This window comes from Glycine soja, chromosome 6 (assembly GCF_004193775.1).
Source record: "Glycine soja cultivar W05 chromosome 6, ASM419377v2, whole genome shotgun sequence".
Lineage (NCBI taxonomy): Eukaryota > Viridiplantae > Streptophyta > Magnoliopsida > Fabales > Fabaceae > Glycine > Glycine soja.
In genome coordinates, this window is record NC_041007.1 from 37,906,836 (window position 1) to 37,925,547 (window position 18,712).

Genomic DNA, 18,712 nt, shown 5'->3' on the forward strand with positions numbered 1-18,712 from the left:
CTACAAATTTAATTTTTTATGAAATTTTAAAATTAATTATTAATCATTTTGTTAATAATTAATTATTTAATTTTATTATAAATTAATGTTTATTGCCGTCTTAATTATATTTTCGTAAAATTTTAGTTAATTTTATTTTTCTGATAGCACAGGAAGGCTTAGCAGTTTGGTGCAGCTCTCATGACAGCAGAGGAAGGGCGAGGGCAGTAGCCAAAAAAAGGCAATTTAGTTGTGTTGCCATTATTATTATTATTTAACTTGTTATATGAACTTATATTTTACAGTTTATGTTGTGGTCAAATTGCATTTTTTTATCCACGAGTTAAACAACATAGCCTAATAATGTAACGAAAAACGATCTCTCGGTCAAAAATTAAAATATCAATCCTTTATTATTCATATTTTTTAATAAATATCTTTTTTTAAAAAATACCAAATCATGATTTCACTGTGTGTTTTGGGAGAGAGAAAAAAATTAATAACAAAACCATGATGCTCCTGTACTGTATATGTTACATAGCAAAATTTTAATTTAATCGGAAGGGCATTTTCAAAATAGAGAAAAGTCAAACATGTGGGTGGTGAGAATAGCAAATTTAGAAGTGAGAATAGACTCTCCCACATAGTTATTGGTTCCAAAGGATTCAAATTTTCATTTCAGGTCTAGCAAGCACTTCTAGCCGACCAGCTCCACAACCAGAACCTTCTTTATCAAAAAAAGAAAAACATAGACACGTGTCCTTCAATCACCGCGCCACGACACTCCTAAAACCCTAAAACCCTAATCCCCACTATATAAAAACTAGCCAGTAGCCACCTTTCAGTTCCTCAACTCAGAAAACAGAGTTGACAGAGAAACATCACTCACAGCGAAAATGGCAAAGAGAACGCTGCTGAAGCTAAAGCCAAGTCTCCACGTTCCGTTACGTTTCTTCCGCAGCTCCACTTTGGCCCTGACCCGACCCCTTGGCCCGCTTGCCCGACCCGAATCCCCCTCGATATCCCTCTTCAAACCCTCCACCGTTCACTTCCCGGGCATACTCGCAAGGCAAATGGTCACTGCGAGATCGCCACGTGGCGCTTCAAAAAGGAACGATGAGGAGGAGGAGGACGATGATGATGATGATGATGGTTTTGATGACGAGGATGGATTCGATCTCGACGATGAGTTCGACGATTCCGATGATGGTGACGGCTTTGATGACGAGGAAGAAGAAGAGAAACCCAAGGGAAAAAAGAAGAAGACATGGTGACTTTTTTATGAAAATAAAAAATAAAATCTTTTTATGTTTGTTTCTTCGGTATTTGATCGGTTTCGGATTAATCAGGGTTGTCTCTGGTGTGTATGTGAATTCCCAGTGTTGAATTTTACTTCAATCTTTGTATCTTCTCTATTTATACGGTTTTATTTTTGTCTGTTGCTTCGTTTAAGCCTTGCAGAATCTTCATTCTTGGTTCTTTAGGGAGGAAAATGAAATAGAAAGGGAATTTTGAAATTGAAATTGAAGATTAAAAAAATTGTTTGGTGTTTTTTATTTCTTTAATCAAACCAATTCTAAAGAAAATATATCTAAAAGTACCAGTACAAATGAAGGTTTGTTTTGTTGTATTGTGTTTTTTGTTGGAACGAATGAAAAAGAAAGAGAAAAAAAAACTAAGAATTACGCTAGGAAAAAAATTTGAGCGATGTATAACCAATTGTCCAATTCTAAAGCGAGATTTGATTTTTTTTTGTCTGGAATTAAGGAAAGAATCTTAATAGTGAACGTAGGTGTAAAAAGATACAGAACTATAGACATTGGGACTATAGTTTTATCGAATGGCTCCTAAGGTAAAACGTCATTTTTTTTTTTTTGGCTCCTATTGTAAGTACACAAAATATTGGTACTGGTTTGGCATCGCAAAGATCAGTTTCATGGACTGGTTTGGCATCGCAAAGCTTTCGGTAAATACTGGCAACTCACGCTTTTAGTTATTTTAAATCATCTATGCTGATATAAATGTGTTAAGTTTTGACCAATAAAATTTAGTAATGTTATCGATGGAAAAAGAAAGATTAACTCATGACAGGCAATAACTACTAATTAAAAAAACTATGTAGATACTTAGATGATCGTTTTTTATTTATGATAATTAGTTACAATCAAGAATATTTTAAGAATAATATTATTTTTTATTTGAGATTAATAAAATTAAATAAATTAATTTTTTTAGCTAGTGTTAAATAAATTATTTTTGTTTATATATGAATCTAGAGAAAATATAAAACTACTACAAAATGATAATAAATTACTAATTAAAAAAATTTATGTAGAGACTTAAATTTATAGTTTTCTAGTATAGGAACCTAAAAGGAGATAACTACAAGTAACAAATCAATAGTTTAACCCATTATTTTTTAAGTATAATATCACACAAACATGTGTTCCAACAATTACTTCCAAACACTAAACTAGATTCTCAAGATTTCCATGCTTCTAGATTTGGTGCTCATGGTGACTGATGATGGCATATAATGACGGTAAATTGGGCAACTGGGCTTTTCTTCTAACCAATGCTTTATACAATCACAATGAAATGTGTGGCCACAAACAGAGAAAACAAGGCACTCTTCTCCCTTCTTGAAATCCTCTAAGCAAATTGCACATTTACTTACACATGATGATGGCATTGCTTGGCTTCCAAAACACAATATACATCGATCCTAACAGCTTCTTCACTTGTTGCCTCTTGCCACCTATTTTTTCCTCAACAACCAAAAAAACTTATTGAAAACCCTCACTACCCTTTGGTTATTTTGTGGGGTTTGTGCATGAAAAGAGGTTCTTTCTCTCAATTCTCTCCTATCATGCATAAACCTGCTAAGAGGATGGTGATGCAAAGGGCTAGAAGAATGGCCACGGAAACAATGGATGAGAAAACGTAGAGGCACATGAAGGTTAGTGTTGTGAGGGAAAGAGCGACAATGAAGGAAAGCATGGGAGGGGAAGGTGGTGCGGGTGATGAGAATGCATGGATTCTTGGCACCCTGTTGTTGTTGTTGTGGTCCATGATGTGACTGTTTGAGCACAGATTTGAAAGCTTGGCATGGTTTGTTCTTATTTGAATGCAAAAGGGACATTGGTTTAGGGAGATTAAATAGAATGTGAAGACTGGTTCCACAAGTATGATTTTGAATTTTGTTGTCTATGTAAGTACTTCAACGATAGATAATGAGACTCCTTAAAATCAATAGTTCATTATCTAATGAATTTTTTGTTCTAATATTTTATTTGAAAGTTATCAATATTTATTATTTTTTTTTCTTATCTAAAGAATAAGCGTTATTGGATCAAATGATAAAAATATTGTTAAAAAATAACTTTTCCTATATGAATCATTGATTGTTATCATCTGCTCCAATGAATCATTGATTTACCTAACTAACTCAAAAAAAAATAGATAGGTCTTTGTTTTTAATTCATGGATTTCTCAATTCATGAATTGTAGTTATTTTTATTTATGAATGTTGTGTCTTAAATGTTAAAATTAAATATTTTTATATAATAAATATATTTGGTGAAGCATAAGAAACGAACACATATAATTAAGAACTAATAGACAATCTGAATTAACAACACACGTATATTGCATTATTGTTTAACTAAATGATGAGTTATAATCTCTAGAGAGTAATATGCCTATATAAGTTATTTAATTTTAAGTAATATTTTTTAACTTTTTTTGTATGGAGCAGATGATATAAGTACTTTTACTTATATAAGAATTGTTATTTGATAAATTTATATATTAAATAAAATACTTTTCAAGGATGATAGGATCCATAAAAATATGTACCTTATTCACTTCTATTAACAATCTTAACATTTGAATAAATTTTATGTAAAGTGTTTAAATTTATATGAAATTGCACTACTAAATAAAAGTCATTTTATGACGCGCTATCCACATCGTTCTCGCCATACTCGTCATAGTAGGAGTAACGGTGGCAATTCCGTAAATATGTTACCATTTTATGTGCCATGTGCATGGCACGTGACACATTTAACAACGTTGACCGGGGTGTCCGTCTTTGTAGGTTGCGCAGCAAGTAAGTTAAGACGGTGTATTTGAAAACACCGTCGTTGAAATTTTGAATGTCAACGATGTTTTTCTAGAGCCATCGTTGTTAACATTGAGATTTATAAGGTTTTGCGTGCTAATTCATGAACACTCGCACTCGAGCTCCCGCTTCCCCGTTTCTCTGAAATTTCGATCTACCGTGACCTCGTCGTGACCTCTTCTGTTTGCCTGCATCTCCGTCGCACCCCCGTGACCTCAGCCGAAGGGCGTAGTGCATTGTCGCGCGTTCGGCGTCTCGTCTTGTCGCGCCACCGTGCAAGCCACGGAGTTTCCCTTTTCAGAGTTGTCGTGCCCTACAACTTGTCTTCAAGGTAAGCTTGTCAATGTTTGAAATTTCTTGTTTGGTATTGAAGAAGTAATTATTAACGGTTTAGTGAAGTTGGAATGTTGTTGTAACTAGGTTGTTGTGCAAATTTTGCCTTGCCCTAACAAAGTAATGTTTGAATGTATGCGTTTAGGAACCCATTAAGGTAATGTTTTCGTGTTTATGCTCCCTAGTTTGGTTTGGTTTTAATCTTGACCATGTCTCGAACCTGAAACCATTTACATGGTAAAATAGAACAATAAATACTCTACAAATTTTTTACTATTCTATACTCTTTTATATGATGGGACAATGGCTCAATGAGAGGGGTAGCAGTCATGAAGAAGAACAACATTACAACAACTTCGATCCCTAGTGAAAATGAGAGTACGTAGGAGACCATTCTTCACACAACATAGACCTGAGTTAGATTCTAAGGACAACAAGAGAACGAGTTGATGCCTATCTGGCGCATCCACCTTAACTTTATCTCTATTTTATGTTGCAGTATTTAATTTCAACACTTTTAAGATAAGAATGGTGGAGCTAGTAGTAGCACTAACAGACAGTAGCAGAATCGGATAGGCCCCTTTCTTCTACTATAGCTTTTTGTAGTGACCAATGTCATCTGAATTCTTGTCCTTCACACCTTCTTCTTCATATATCGTTCACTAGCTAACTCAAGTAAACTGAAAACTTTTTGTCTCTATTTCATCTATATATGTGTCCCCATATTTTTTTTGTAGACCAACAGCAAAATTCATATATATTTTTCAAGGGTTCTCAACCAACTTTGGAGAATAATATGCAACAGCCTCTGCAACAGTGAGGAAGATCTTGTCCTCACCAACCGTGTTGGCAAAACTGGATGCATAAAGCTTGTCTGTCACTGCTGGCCCAGGATTTGCCAAAAGAACCTTGTACAAAAGGAACAACTTACGGTAAGATACTATAATATGTTATAGTTACATAATAATATCAGTTACATATAAATGTTTGCATTGCATCACTGCTTGGGAGAATTTATAATTGCATTTTATCCATATATATGTTACCAAATTGTATCACACAAGGAGGAGGCGGCATGGTACAGTTTCCATGTGGCTTTTATGATGGTCGTTATGTGCACACTGCAGAGACATATAGCTTTTCCCTTAGTGGTTATACAGTGTGACCAAATTTTGCAGATGTCGTTGGGGCCATCGTCTCCCTTTTCAAAAGTTCCTTAATTTAATTTCTGTAATGTTCCCATCTATCAAATAGTAAATACCATTGAGTGCAAGCTTAAAAAGGAATAATATATGATCACTAAGTTAGTGATTTTTTTTCAATTCAAGTGTAAAGTAAATCGTTCCCTGTCACTCAACTTAAGAGGTTTATTAAGTACCTCACTCTGCCACAACACCATTTCTTTTCTGAATACCACAATTTATGATAAAACGGTTAATTTGTCATGGGATAGGAAATAGTAAAGCATGGAAGTAATGGCACTTTTACTGAATTCAGAATCAGTTCACATTAGTTTGGTACATTAGTGCATAGAAAAGAAAAATCTATCTTACTAATTTGGAGAAACTCGTGGCGAGCAACATTAAAGTTCTTAAAGCTAAATTGTGATTATGTAGTAAGTTCAAGAGAGAGAGAAAAAAGTAAAAACGAAAAAAAACACTCATGTCTCGAGATTAGAAATAATATCTATATGGAATAAAATAAAGAGCGGGGTTAGGAGACAGATTTCTAATTATGCATACTATCTTCATCACATAAAACTCTTGTATCATTTTGATAATGTATGTTTCCTCCTTGCATCAGCCTGCTGACTTTCTGAGTTTGTAGCAGTGATAAATTTGCACATATAGATGGAAAAACTAAAAAGACATGAAAGTTGAACAGTATCTGCCTTGAGTATCCCGTTTGGTTGAGTGGTCATGTATTAGCTTTATTTAGATGAAAGTATCCTAAATCCTCAGGAGATTGAGATCCATGGGCAAATGTCAGCATACTACCAAAATAATTTGTATGAAACTCAGAAAAGCCTTACATGGTTGCAGTCACAAGTCATAAGTCCATTGTCGAATCATCAACGTTGTCCATTCATCATTGTCCATCATCCATCATTCGACATGTTTTAGGCCTCTTAGCTAATAATCTTAGCTTATCCATCTTTGTCCCATTTTCATTGTGAGGCGAAGCCAGCAGTTATGTAACACTTCATAGGCTCCATTGTGGGGTAGTCCTAAGCTTACTGCAGCAAGACCCAAATTTGTGATGTGTAATTCATCAAGCCAAATCCCGTGTTACCCCATTTTTTGTTGCATCAGTTTGGTTGGCAACTCTGACAAAGATGTACACTCAATAGCAATGCCCTATGCTCTAACATTAAAAATTGTTTAACTATTTTTCTTTTCACAAATAAGATATTTGAGTAGTATGTTTTTGCCCTTATAAGTTTCTGATACAAAAAAATCAACTCCAGCATGGAAAAGAGGGGGATTTTGTAACTTGGCATTTGCCTAAAAATCTATTCACAATGTTGGCTACGAAAAATCACACGGTTTCCAAACTCAGAAAAACAACCAGCAAACAAAACAAAAGTATGTATTGACCAAAACAATTATATGTAACTGTTCAGTGTGATGATGTCATTTTTAGTCAATGTTGACATGTTTAGAATCTATTCAATCGCCACCTATAAAACAAAAAGAAAATAAAATCAAAGAAAAAGCTTTAGCAGCTGGGCGATAAACGCTGCAGAGACTTGTTGTTGTAACTCTGCAGTATTAAACTTTAATTGCATGTGTGCTAACATTTGCTCTTTTAAGCCTTCCGGGAGTCTATATTTGTTTGCATATTGTAATATTCTGTTGAAGGCATTCCTCTGTGAAAGCTGGTAGGGAAACAAATTAGTTTTGGGTATAGCCATTCTTAAGCTTTTATAGGACCAGAAGTGCTTTGATGGGGGTACATTTGGCCATTCTTAAGGTTTTATAGGCACCTTTCTAATAAATTCTTGTCCAAATTTGGGTTTGGTTAAGAGACCAAGTTGTTTGGTGTTCATAAGTGGCATTTGATAACCTTAATTAACAGTGAAAATGTAAAACTAGAAAATGAGAGGAGGTAAATACTAATTATATGTAGATGCATTTGTTACTTATTTTTTTCTACATCTATATTTAAGCATCTGATTAGGAGTTCGATTCTCGAGTTTGTGTATGAAAAAACATATGTTGAGAACTCAGGCCCTTGGTTGGATCCCCATACCTCAAGAAATTAGTCTGTAATTGTTGGCCAGGAGATACACTAGGCAGTAGGCACCCAACCAGTGTATGAATATCATTTTTCAATTCATTCTCTTGATGGATTGTAGTAAAATAGCCAATGAGCAACAAAGCCAAACCTGTCAAATGAAACACCATACCTTACATAAGCCCATAATATCAGTTGATAAGTACTACTTTATCCTTGATTGATAGTAGTGCATATCAAAGTAAAAAAACTGTATTTTGCTTTGCCATGACAACCAGGAAAGTTTATGCAACAACAACCCACCAATTGATGAGGAAACTAGTCTACAGCAAGAGCAGGAATAACTTTTGACAACAAAAAAACAGATTTTTACACTGACCTTCGATGTTAAAGAGTCCCTTAAAAGGTGTTCACCCAAAGGAAAGTTTTTCGCTGCTTCTTCATGTGTTCATATATAAGCATTGAACCGTAGTGGCAGTGGCACACATTAGTGTATCTTATCTTATCAACACCGTCAAGTTTCGTAGCAAAGTGAGCATTATTATGATTATTATTATGCTATGGTTTGATTGGTTTCAGTTACCCTCTAACCTTTACTCACTTTTCATGTACCCCACAACCAGCGTCAAGTACAGAAGATGCTAAATGAAGACACAATTGAATGAGACACATTCCAAAAAGTGACAAAATTACATTATCATCATTTTTTCTTTGTAACAGTATTATCTCCTTATACATGATCAAAAACTAACTAATTTTTGAAGCGTAGAGATTACTAAATTGATATTCTTTTTTCTCTTTATACATGCATATTTAATTCGTAATCTATATATTTATGTTAATTTTTTATTGTAATTGAATGCAATTCTGTTATGACATAATTTGTTTGCTGCCTAGTCGAAATAACAAGTTTGTGGAATTGGTTGTAATTGTGCGTTGCTAATGCCTCGCGGCTGCTGATACATTATCCCAGACTTGGCATTTAAGATATCCTCTCAAAGGTAATTGGGCTTCCTTGTATTTCTTCTTGGCCTGCTATAGTTATTGTTACCTTCTTTTATAGGGCCTGTGGTGTTGTCCTGCTTCTCTGATTTGTTGTTGCTATCAATGTAACCTAAATAATAATTTGCTGACTAAGTATGTTGGTAGCTAGAATATTCTCCATTACATGACTTAAAGACTTATGTTGGAATCAGGTTCGTCAATTTCCTTGGCTTTTGGTTGGTGTTGTTTTTGTTTTTATTGTTAAAAATAAAACTATTCATGAAACTACTTTTCATTCTTCAATTTTTATACCTTAGGTCTTATACACACACTACATTTGATTTCAATTTCCTTTTTAAAAAAAGTACAATCAACGCCACTAATTTTGAGAAAACATTTATAATTTTGTTGACAAGCCTAGTTAAACAAGTGATCAATAATTCTGAGTTTTAAAAATATTTTCATAAACTTGAGTTGACCACTAATTCAAATGCTAACATATGTTAGGGTGATGTCAATTGTTGAAACGTCAGCACCCTTTTTAATTCTGTTGGTTCCCATTTTATCTTGGTTTTGAAAACAACTACAATCCAACTTCAATTACTGACAATGACTTTGAATATTTTACAAATTTCCTTTGTTGTAGGCCAAGTTCGCGCAAAAAGTTACGAAGTTAATTATTGTTTCACAAGCATCGGAGTTTTGGAGTTGTGTTTTGGTTTGTCGCTGCTGTGATCCCACCCGTACTTGTTCTTGTTGACCGTACTTGTGTGGTATGTATTCGTTTGACTCGGCAATGATGATTTCATGGTTATTTATATATAAATTTTGTGTTACATAACCAATTATGTGCATTTTGAGTGAACGTAGTTTCCCGTTTGAGATTTTATACAACGATTAATATGGATAGTTTGGATTAATCACTGTATGAAATCTTGAATTGCCCATTTGGACAGTTTGAGAGGACAATCTTTTATAGTAGATTAATACTTATATGTTGTTTGTCTTTTCTTAAATTAGTTGAAATTTTGGTATGCTACATTTCACTTTGTTCTCCGAGTGCATACTTGAATGTGTAGCATGAATACATGCACCCACTTTCATCTCGTGTACTTGGAGACATAGGGGAAATGCTGCCGAAATTTCAACAAATTTAGAAAAGACAAATAACATATACGTATTAATCTACTAATAAAAGATGTCTTCTTGAATGGGATAGGGTCACACCTCTAATGAAAAAAGTGAGGTTTACATGCATGTTACATAACATGATAATGTATGACAACAAAGGGAAATCATGGATCAAAGTTGGATGCAAGCATCACGCATCAGTGATGAGTATGAGAATGGAGTTGAATAATTCCTCCAATTTACTGAATTAAATGCACCATCTTTGCGGGGTAAATATTTTTGTCCATGTGTGAAATGTGCGAATAGGAGACACCATGTAATAGCTGAGATAAGAACACATCTTATATGTCACGGGATCACTCCAACTTACACAAGATGGATATGGCATGGGGAATTGCTAGAGAACCCATCAATCTCTCAGACTAACCCAGTTGACGTGGACATGGGAAACCGTATAGAAGACATGATTCGCGATCTAGGACAAGACGGATTTCAACAAGCACATGCTCCTTTGTATGACAAAATAGAAAATGATTCGAAGATGCCTTTGTATCCAGGGTGCACAGCTTTCACAAGGTCGTCAGCGGTATTAGCTATGGTCAACTTGAAGGCACGATTCGGCTGGAGTGATAAAAGCTTCACGGAATTGCTGGTCCTGCTAAAAAAATTGCTTCCTGAACAAAACACGTTGCCAAAGAGTCAATATGAGGCAAAGAAGATTTTATGTCCAATGGGAATGTCGTACTAGAAAATCCATGCATGTCCAAATGATTGCATTTTGTACAGAAATGAGTTTGCAGAGATGCGCAATTGCCCTACATATGGTGTATCAAGCTACAAGCCCAACACTGACGACTTGATTGATGATATTTCCCCTAATAACACTCGTCCAACAAAGGTTTGTTGGTATCTTACAATAATACCAAGGTTTAAGCGGTTGTTTGCTAATGGAGATGATGCTAAAAACTTGACATGGCATGCAGGCGGGAGGAAAAGTGATGGATTGCTCCGACATCTGGCTGATAGTCCGCAATGGAAATAGTTTGATTCCTTGTATCCTGATTTTGGGAATGAGCCTAGAAATCTAAGGGTTGCTCTTGCTTCGGATGGAATGAATCCATTTGGTAACTTAAGTACCAATCACAGTTTATGGCCTGTTTTGCTCATGATTTACAACCTCCCTCCTTGGTTGTGCATGAAGCGAAAATACATAATGCTCAGCATGATGATAGCGGGTCCAAGACAGCCAGGGAATGATATTGACATGTATGTTGCTCCATTGATCGAAGACCTGAGGAAATTATGGGAAGACGGGGTTGATGTCTGGGATGGTTATTTGCAGGAGACTTTTACGTTGCGTGCAATGTTTTTTTGCACCATAAATGACTATCCAGCATATGGCAACTTAAGTGGATACAGTGTGAAAGGCCATTATGCATGTCCTGTATGTGAGAAAAGTACTGCCTTCGTCCAACTAAAACATGGAAAGAAGACTGTACACACAAGGCATCGAAGATTTCTAAAACAGTATCATCTGTATCGGTGTCTGAAAAAAGCTTTTAATGGATCTCAGGAACACAAAACTGCGCCGAAACCATTACAGGGCAAAGAAGTTTATGATCGCGTGAAGGACATCATAAATATCTTTGGCAAGACACAAAAAAACCTCCAACTGACACAAACATATGGAAGAAAAGATCCATTTTCTTTGATCTTCCATACTGGTTTGATCTTCATGTTAGACATTGTATAGACGTGATGCACGTGGAGAAAAATGATTGTGATAGTTTAATTGACACCCTTCTTAACATTAAAGGCAAAACAAAGGATGGTTTGAAGTGTCGTCAGGACTTGGTTGAAATAGGTATAAGAGAGTAGTTGCACCTAATATCACAAGGTTTGCGAACATATCTACCCCCAGCATGTCACATGATGTCAACAAATGAGAAGAGGAGTTTTTGTAATTGTTTGCGTATGCTTAAAGTTCCACAAGGATACTCTTCAAATATAAAGAGCCTTGTGTCGGTCAATGATTTGAAATTGGTTGGGTTGAAAACTCATGATTGTCATGTACTAATGCAACATCTATTACCTGTAGAGATTCAGGGAATCTTGCCTGTCAAAGTTCAGGTTGCCATAACACGACTGTGTTTTGTTTTTAATGCTATTTGTAGAAAAGTCATTGACCCAGCAAGATTGGATGAGTTGGAGGAGGAGGCTGCCATTGTCCTTTGTCAAATGGAGATGTATTTTCCTCCATCATTTTTTGACATAATGGTGCATTTAATTGTTCATGTAGTGGAGGAGATCAGAATGTGTGGGCCTGTTTTCCTACAGTGGATGTATCCAATTGAATGTTACATGAAAGTGTTAAAGGGGTATACGAAGAATCTACACCGACCCGAAGCTTTGATTATCGAAAGGTATGTTGCTGAAGAGTGTATTGAGTTTTGCTCCCAATACATTGAATGTGCTCAACCCGTCGGCCTTCTCGAAAGTCATCATGGTCGGACACTGGGGGATAAGGGTACACGAGGATTCAATGTTATCACAATGACTCGACATGAAGTCTCACAAGCGCATCTTTATGTATTAAACAATACAGCAGAGGTCATTCCATACATTGATGCTCACAAAAAAAAACTCACTGAAATGAACCCAAAAAGGAACATGAGGAGGATTTTGCAAGAGCATAATAAAGCTTTCATTAACTGGTTCAGGGAAACTATATTTGCTGACGACGGCACCTCCGTGACTTTAAGATTGTTAGCTGTTGGGCCAAATCTAAATGTACCTACTTGGAAAGGGTATGATATCAACAATTATTCATTATACACAAAGTCAGCAGATGACAAAAGCGCAATGCAGAACAGTCGTGTGACTGTTGATGCTGACTCCGATCACTTTTCTAGTGCATCAGACAACAATCCAATTTGAGCATCCATGCCTTACTTTGGAGTTATTCATGAAATCTGGGAGCTTGACTATACTGAATTTAGAGCTGTTGTGTTTAAGTGTAAGTGGGTCAATGGCAATACTGGTGTCCGTCAAGACGAATTTGGATTTACCTTAGTAGACCTAAATAAGGTGGGTTATATGGACGAACCTTTCATTATGGCACAACAAGCAAGACAGATGTTTTACGTCCAAGATCCTTGCGATTCAAGATATTCAGTGGTTTTTCAAGGCAGACCAAGTGGTTTAAATGACACACATGATGGTTCCACACTTGACATTTGTGAAACTACACCTTTTTCCACAAAAATTCCTTCTACCAATGACTCATTACACGTTGATGAGGTGCAAACAAATCGTAATGATCATGATGAAGGACTATGGGAAAACAATGTCAGTTAACTGTACCCTAGGATACTAATGTAAAAACCTATTTCCCTTCAACTTGTGTAATTTATATATGTTCATATTTCCATTTATATTACAATATGCTATTTGTTTGTCAATGTTAACTATTAGTTGTTTTATTTGGATAGAATCATGGCAACACCACCAGTATCCCCTCCGTAGTCCAATCAGCAACCAGAGGCGATGTAAACTTTTAACTACTTTTGCACCTCCTTCTTGGATAATCTGATATACTTTTGTTTGTATGAGTAACCACATCAAACTGGTTTTTTATATTTGTTTGGGAGTGTTGCCATGTGTGTTCTGTTAAAATAGAAATTGCCCTTCATGTTGAAACAATTTTTGTATTTGCATCTTCCGAGAAATCAGCTTGTTGTTATTGTTGATTAGACATGCTATTAATACTAATGGCAATTTCAACTTGAGTTTATTAAGCCACTATATGTCTATTTACATGTCTATTTTTGTAACTGGTTTTTTAAGCCACTATATGTGTATTTACATGTGCAACTTCCACAAAAGCAATTTACTTAGATAAAGAAAAGTTGGCTAGTTGTGTGATATGATGCAATGCCATTATTATGTCTCACTGAAAGGTGCAGAATGCAATGTTCCACTCTGTTATGAGATGGTTATCTAAGGACATAGTGTTCAATTTTAATTTCTTCATTATAATTATAAAAAAAAAACTGGCAGAATAAGGCCTCTTGACCCTGCTGTTGTGTTTACACTTTAGTTTTCTGTTTTTTTACTCATTCTCCTAATTAGGAGAGGTCTCTTCTTCACAAACCTACCTGAAAATCCAAATCTTCTTCTCAGGTAAAATCGTAAACTTGACCATGGTACTCAATAGGAATAACATTAGGGGCACAACCATTTGGAAATCTGAATCTCCTAAACCCTATAATAAAAACATTTGGAAATCTAAATATCCTTTTTTGGTTGATCTAGGGGTCTCAGTATCCTGCTTTCTTGTACATCTGTAATGTGTACATCTCTTGATTTTCTTAATTATTTTTTTCCCCTTATTGTTAGGATTTTTCTTATTTAGTTCTGTCAAAAAATTTAACAGTTATTTGTGTTTCATTACCCAAAACCTGATCATCATGACTAGAGTAGACATGAAAACCTGGATTTTTTTATGTTTATATTTTATCTAAATGGACTAGCAAAGGGTTTAGTTCAAGATAGAAACCAATGGTGTCTTTTGATTTATGCAGCTAGCCTCACCTAGTGAAAAATACTTGATGGCTGCTTCATCATAAAAGATACAAGCTTTAGATACACAACTCAACTCTTAAAACAAAAAGAAGAGAACTTCCCTTCTATCAATGTTAATGTAGTTCATGTCATCTCTAGACCTATATTATCCTCAAAATGTCCTTATTCTTGATCACTTAAATTTGTTATTTAGGGAAAATGAGGCATCACTTGTTGTCCTACCTGATTTGTTGATGGAGCTTGATAGTATGGATGAGGTATGCCTTACTATTACTATAATCCTCTGAATTTAACATGGTGGGAGGAGTCAATATTTGTTCCTTTTCGTGTAGTACATGAGATGTTATATGCAACTATTACATTATTCCTTTATCAAGTCAATATATGTAAAGTCAGTAGAAGTGACAATGTACCAGTGAGTTTCATTTTGATGCCATGCAGAGTTTAAATTCAATATGTCAGTAGTCCTTTTTGCATTTTGGTTCATAGCGCCCCTATGCCACTCCTGTTTCTCATAAATCATGTTGGCTATTAATCTGAAAGCCTCATTTCTTTCAAGAAACAACACTACTTACTCTCATTGAAGGTGTTCTTGCTGCAAACATTTTTTATTGGGGATCTCGTGCATGTGTGGATCTCTATCATAAAGGTACTATTATTGAAATTTACAAAATGAGTCGCAACAAAATGCAGAGACCTTGACGAGTAGGTGTAGTTCAACATATTCATGATGAGGGTATTAATCTCGTGCATGGTTGATAGTTGAATACTGACCTAATTTTTTGCCATTCAGGTGGATGATTTTGATGCCTTTAAACAAAGAATGTTAGGAACTGGGGACAAGAAACCACCCCCACATAGAAGAGCTTTACTTTTTGTGGACAATGCAGGTGCTGACACAATTTGGATTTTGATTAAAAAGAAACAATATTTAAGGATATAAATTATTATAACCAATTAACTTAACCTTTCTTCAGGTTGTGTGACAAAAGTTACCTGTTAAATATAATTATGTTAATTGTTAATATAAATAAGTTACCTGATAAATCTAATTATGTTTATTGTTAATTGTTAATATAATTAAGTTACAATATTTTAACAACTGTTAAATGACTATTTGTATTCATAACCATTATTTATCATTTTGTTGCTTAAGATTAATATAAATTTAAATTAAGTAAAATGATAATATATACTACACAAATTTATATGCTTTCAGCTTATTAGTAGATTTTACTTTATTTATTATTATATTATATTATGTTTAATTATTGTTATTTATTAATCTCATCAGGTTACATTTCAAATACTGGTTGATAATGATTTATCATTATCTTGCTTATTTATACAATATTAAATTAAGTAAAACCATAATTTATAGCACAAAAATTATATTTACTTATCATAATAATTAGTTGACAATAATAATTTATAAATTTCGAGTTTATATTAATTACGTTTATTTTTAACTTGAAATACAATAATCAACATTTTTAATAGTAAATAAAAATTAATCTACATTGGTGCTTACGACAACAACGACGTAGTTGGACATGCATTCAACGGCGGTGGTTGCGGGTGCAATGACATAGTAAAGGGTACGTTTCAACGTCGTTGCTAACGTCGACAACGTCTTTGAACATTATATATTACTACGTCAGTGCCGTCAAAGTCCGACCTTAAGAGCGTATGTTTCAACGTCGTTGTTGACGTCGACAACGTCTTCGAAGGCGAAGCTTCAACTATGACCGTGACGTCAGCCCCATCGCATGAATCACGTCCTTCTAAAACGGTGCTTAGTGACCGTCGTAGATTGGTCGGAGGTCTACAACGACGTCACATTTAAAGACGGTCGTGCACCGTCGTTGAACGCCGACAAAGACCGACGTAGAACGACTTTTTTCTAGCAGTGTTGTAAGTGTCATAAAATTATAATACACAATTTATCTAAAGAATTATGTATTTTAGATGTTCTTCGACACTGTAAAAACATGTGTCTTCTTTTGATTGCTGAACATTAAGGCACACATTCATAGAGGAAACTCTTTTGTTTTTTTTTTTAATCAGAGTAAGGGCATAACGGGCGAATAGATCATAGAGAAAACTGTTCAGCCAGCTGAGGATCTACGCCTGCACTAGCTCTTACTGTTATGAAGAGAAATGTAATTACGTTATCTTATGAATCTTCTAAAATACTTTATAAATGAATAAAGAAAACATTGATTAATGTCATAAAGTCACTTATTAATGAAATGAAGTTGAATTTTTTATTTAAAAGTTATTATGAATACTGTCTATGATTTTAAATATAAGACTTTTTTTAATTAATTTACATATTTTAAGAAATTGGTTAAATTAGTTACTAATATTAAATTTGTTAGTAATTTGTAATATATATTTTTAATGTAAATGCTATCTAGTGTTTTTGAAACACTAATTAAGAAACTAAAATAAAAAATACTTTATTAAAATATATAAAATTTTACTTATGACTTTTTTACTCTTTTTTAATAATTTTAACAATAAATACTTTTTTCGTTTTAATTTTTAGCAAGAATTTTTTTAAAAAAAATTGTCATTAAAATTATTAGGACTCATCATCTCTTTTTAAATTTCCATTTAATTACTTTCTAGCTAATTAATTAGTTTTGTCAATTTTATTTGATCTCTAATCCTTATAATGGAGATAATATATTATTTTAATCATAACATTTCTTATAAAAGTAATTAAGAATATTTTGGTAAAAAATAATTAATAGAAAAACAACTAAAAAAGGTTTTATATTTTGGGATGGAGATAATATATCATATCATAATTTTTAATACATTTCTAGCATAATTTGCCTAAAAAAATTATCATTGATTTCTTAACACGTGTGCTTAAAATAATGGTTGGACAAATCTAACGTATAATTATAAATTTGCCTTATTTTCTTACATTTTTTCAAAATATTTTTTATATTTCTACGATATTAAACATGTTTGTTTTTTAATTTACATTCAATAACAATAACAAATTAAAGACAATCACACTTACATGTATTTCCAACTAAAATATCTTTTTTCATTTTCATATGAAAATATTTGAAATTTATTTTAATAAAATTTGAGTATTATTTTCGTCCTCTCATAGTTGAAATATGTTTTTTTTTATCCGGATGTAAGTTTAAATAAATCCAAACCTTATGATCATAATTTTAACATTAATTATGGATATAACTTGTGTAAACAAGAAATATATGTCATTTATATGCATATCTGAAGCCTAATCTGAACAAGAAAGTAATATGTTTCAATCTTGTAATAACAAAAAATTACTAAAAAATTTTACAAAGATAAATTTTGAATATTTTTATATTTATAATAACAAAAAAAATATTTTAATATTTATTTATCCTAAATCAAAATTGATTTGTGGGTGAAGTTCACATAAGGGATCATTTGCTAGGAGAAAGTTTTCGGTTTATGGGAATCATAGGTTGGGAAACTTACATTCCTATGTTTGATATGCATTTTAAAAAAATAATATTATGTTTCCATTGAATGTTTTTTAATTTGTTTCCACAAAAACTTGATCATGGGGAGGTGAGAATATATTTTTCTAAGTTTAATTTGGTAAAAATATTATGTTATTCTTATTAAATTATATGTGGTAAATTATTGAAACAGTCATAAAAATATGTTAATTCTTTGATTCTTAGAAAATGTATCTAAAGATTTTTAATGGTTAATCAAACAAATTTTACTCATTTCGGGAAACATTATTTCAGGATTCAAGATTCTCAAAAATCATGATTATCGAATATGAAATTTTTTTGTGTAGAACCAAATAACACAAGGACAAGGTTGAATTGTGTTTCTAGAAATTTTAAAACTGTTCTTAAGATGGAAAAACATGTGTTATTGTCTAATGAATACAAATCTAAAATGTTTAGAGAAGTTTTGATACAAATTGTATCTAACTATGAGAAAATAGTTTTCTTTGACAAATAAAAGAAGATATAAGCTCTAAAAACAAAGTCAAAACCCTTTGTTAGTTAAACAACAAGAACCATACAAATAATTTATATTAGTTCATATGAGATTACATCCACTTTTTGACAACCATCAAGTTTCTACTATCTTGTCAAAATTACATGTATTGTTTACTATCACTTTTTAACTCTTACACTTGCAAGCTCTACCTCAAGTTTAACTTAAACCTCAGTATTCTTTGTCTTACCTAGTCATTGCTAGCTCTAAATAAATTAAAAAGATTTGTTGAAAGTTTTCTCATTGACTAAAGTATGATTGTCTAGTAGACATATATACTACTCACACTTTTAGTATTTTCTCTCAAGG

The 18,712-nt window shown here is 33.4% G+C and overlaps 2 protein-coding genes across 2 annotated transcripts; both read left to right on the forward strand.

Annotated features, from left to right (window-relative positions):
• The first annotated feature begins 814 nt into the window (after nucleotides 1-814).
• LOC114416884 (nucleolar transcription factor 1-B-like) lies at nucleotides 815-1,431 on the forward strand. Its single transcript, XM_028381924.1, has one exon. The coding sequence runs from the start codon at nucleotides 876-878 to the stop codon at nucleotides 1,251-1,253; it is 378 nt and encodes a 125-aa protein (XP_028237725.1). The 5' UTR covers nucleotides 815-875; the 3' UTR covers nucleotides 1,254-1,431.
• Nucleotides 1,432-10,229: 8,798 nt separating this feature from the next.
• LOC114416190 lies at nucleotides 10,230-12,724 on the forward strand. The gene is made up of 5 exons (XM_028381056.1): nucleotides 10,230-10,439; nucleotides 10,536-10,685; nucleotides 10,830-11,436; nucleotides 11,541-11,651; nucleotides 11,886-12,724. The coding sequence occupies exons 1-5, from the start codon at nucleotides 10,230-10,232 to the stop codon at nucleotides 12,722-12,724; spliced, it is 1,917 nt and encodes a 638-aa protein (XP_028236857.1).
• Nucleotides 12,725-18,712: the final 5,988 nt, after the last annotated feature.

Excerpts from the sequence above, each read along its gene's own strand:
- LOC114416190 (XM_028381056.1), top strand. The coding sequence starts at position 10,230 with ATGGGAAACCGTATAGAAGACATGATTCGCGATCTAGGACAAGACGGA. Across the intron at positions 11,437-11,540 it reads GGACATCATAAATATCTTTG|ACGTGATGCACGTGGAGAAA; the intron begins GCAAGACACAAA and ends GACATTGTATAG. Across the intron at positions 11,652-11,885 it reads TCAGGACTTGGTTGAAATAG|AGATTCAGGGAATCTTGCCT; the intron begins GTATAAGAGAGT and ends TATTACCTGTAG.
- LOC114416884 (XM_028381924.1), top strand. The coding sequence starts at position 876 with ATGGCAAAGAGAACGCTGCTGAAGCTAAAGCCAAGTCTCCACGTTCCG.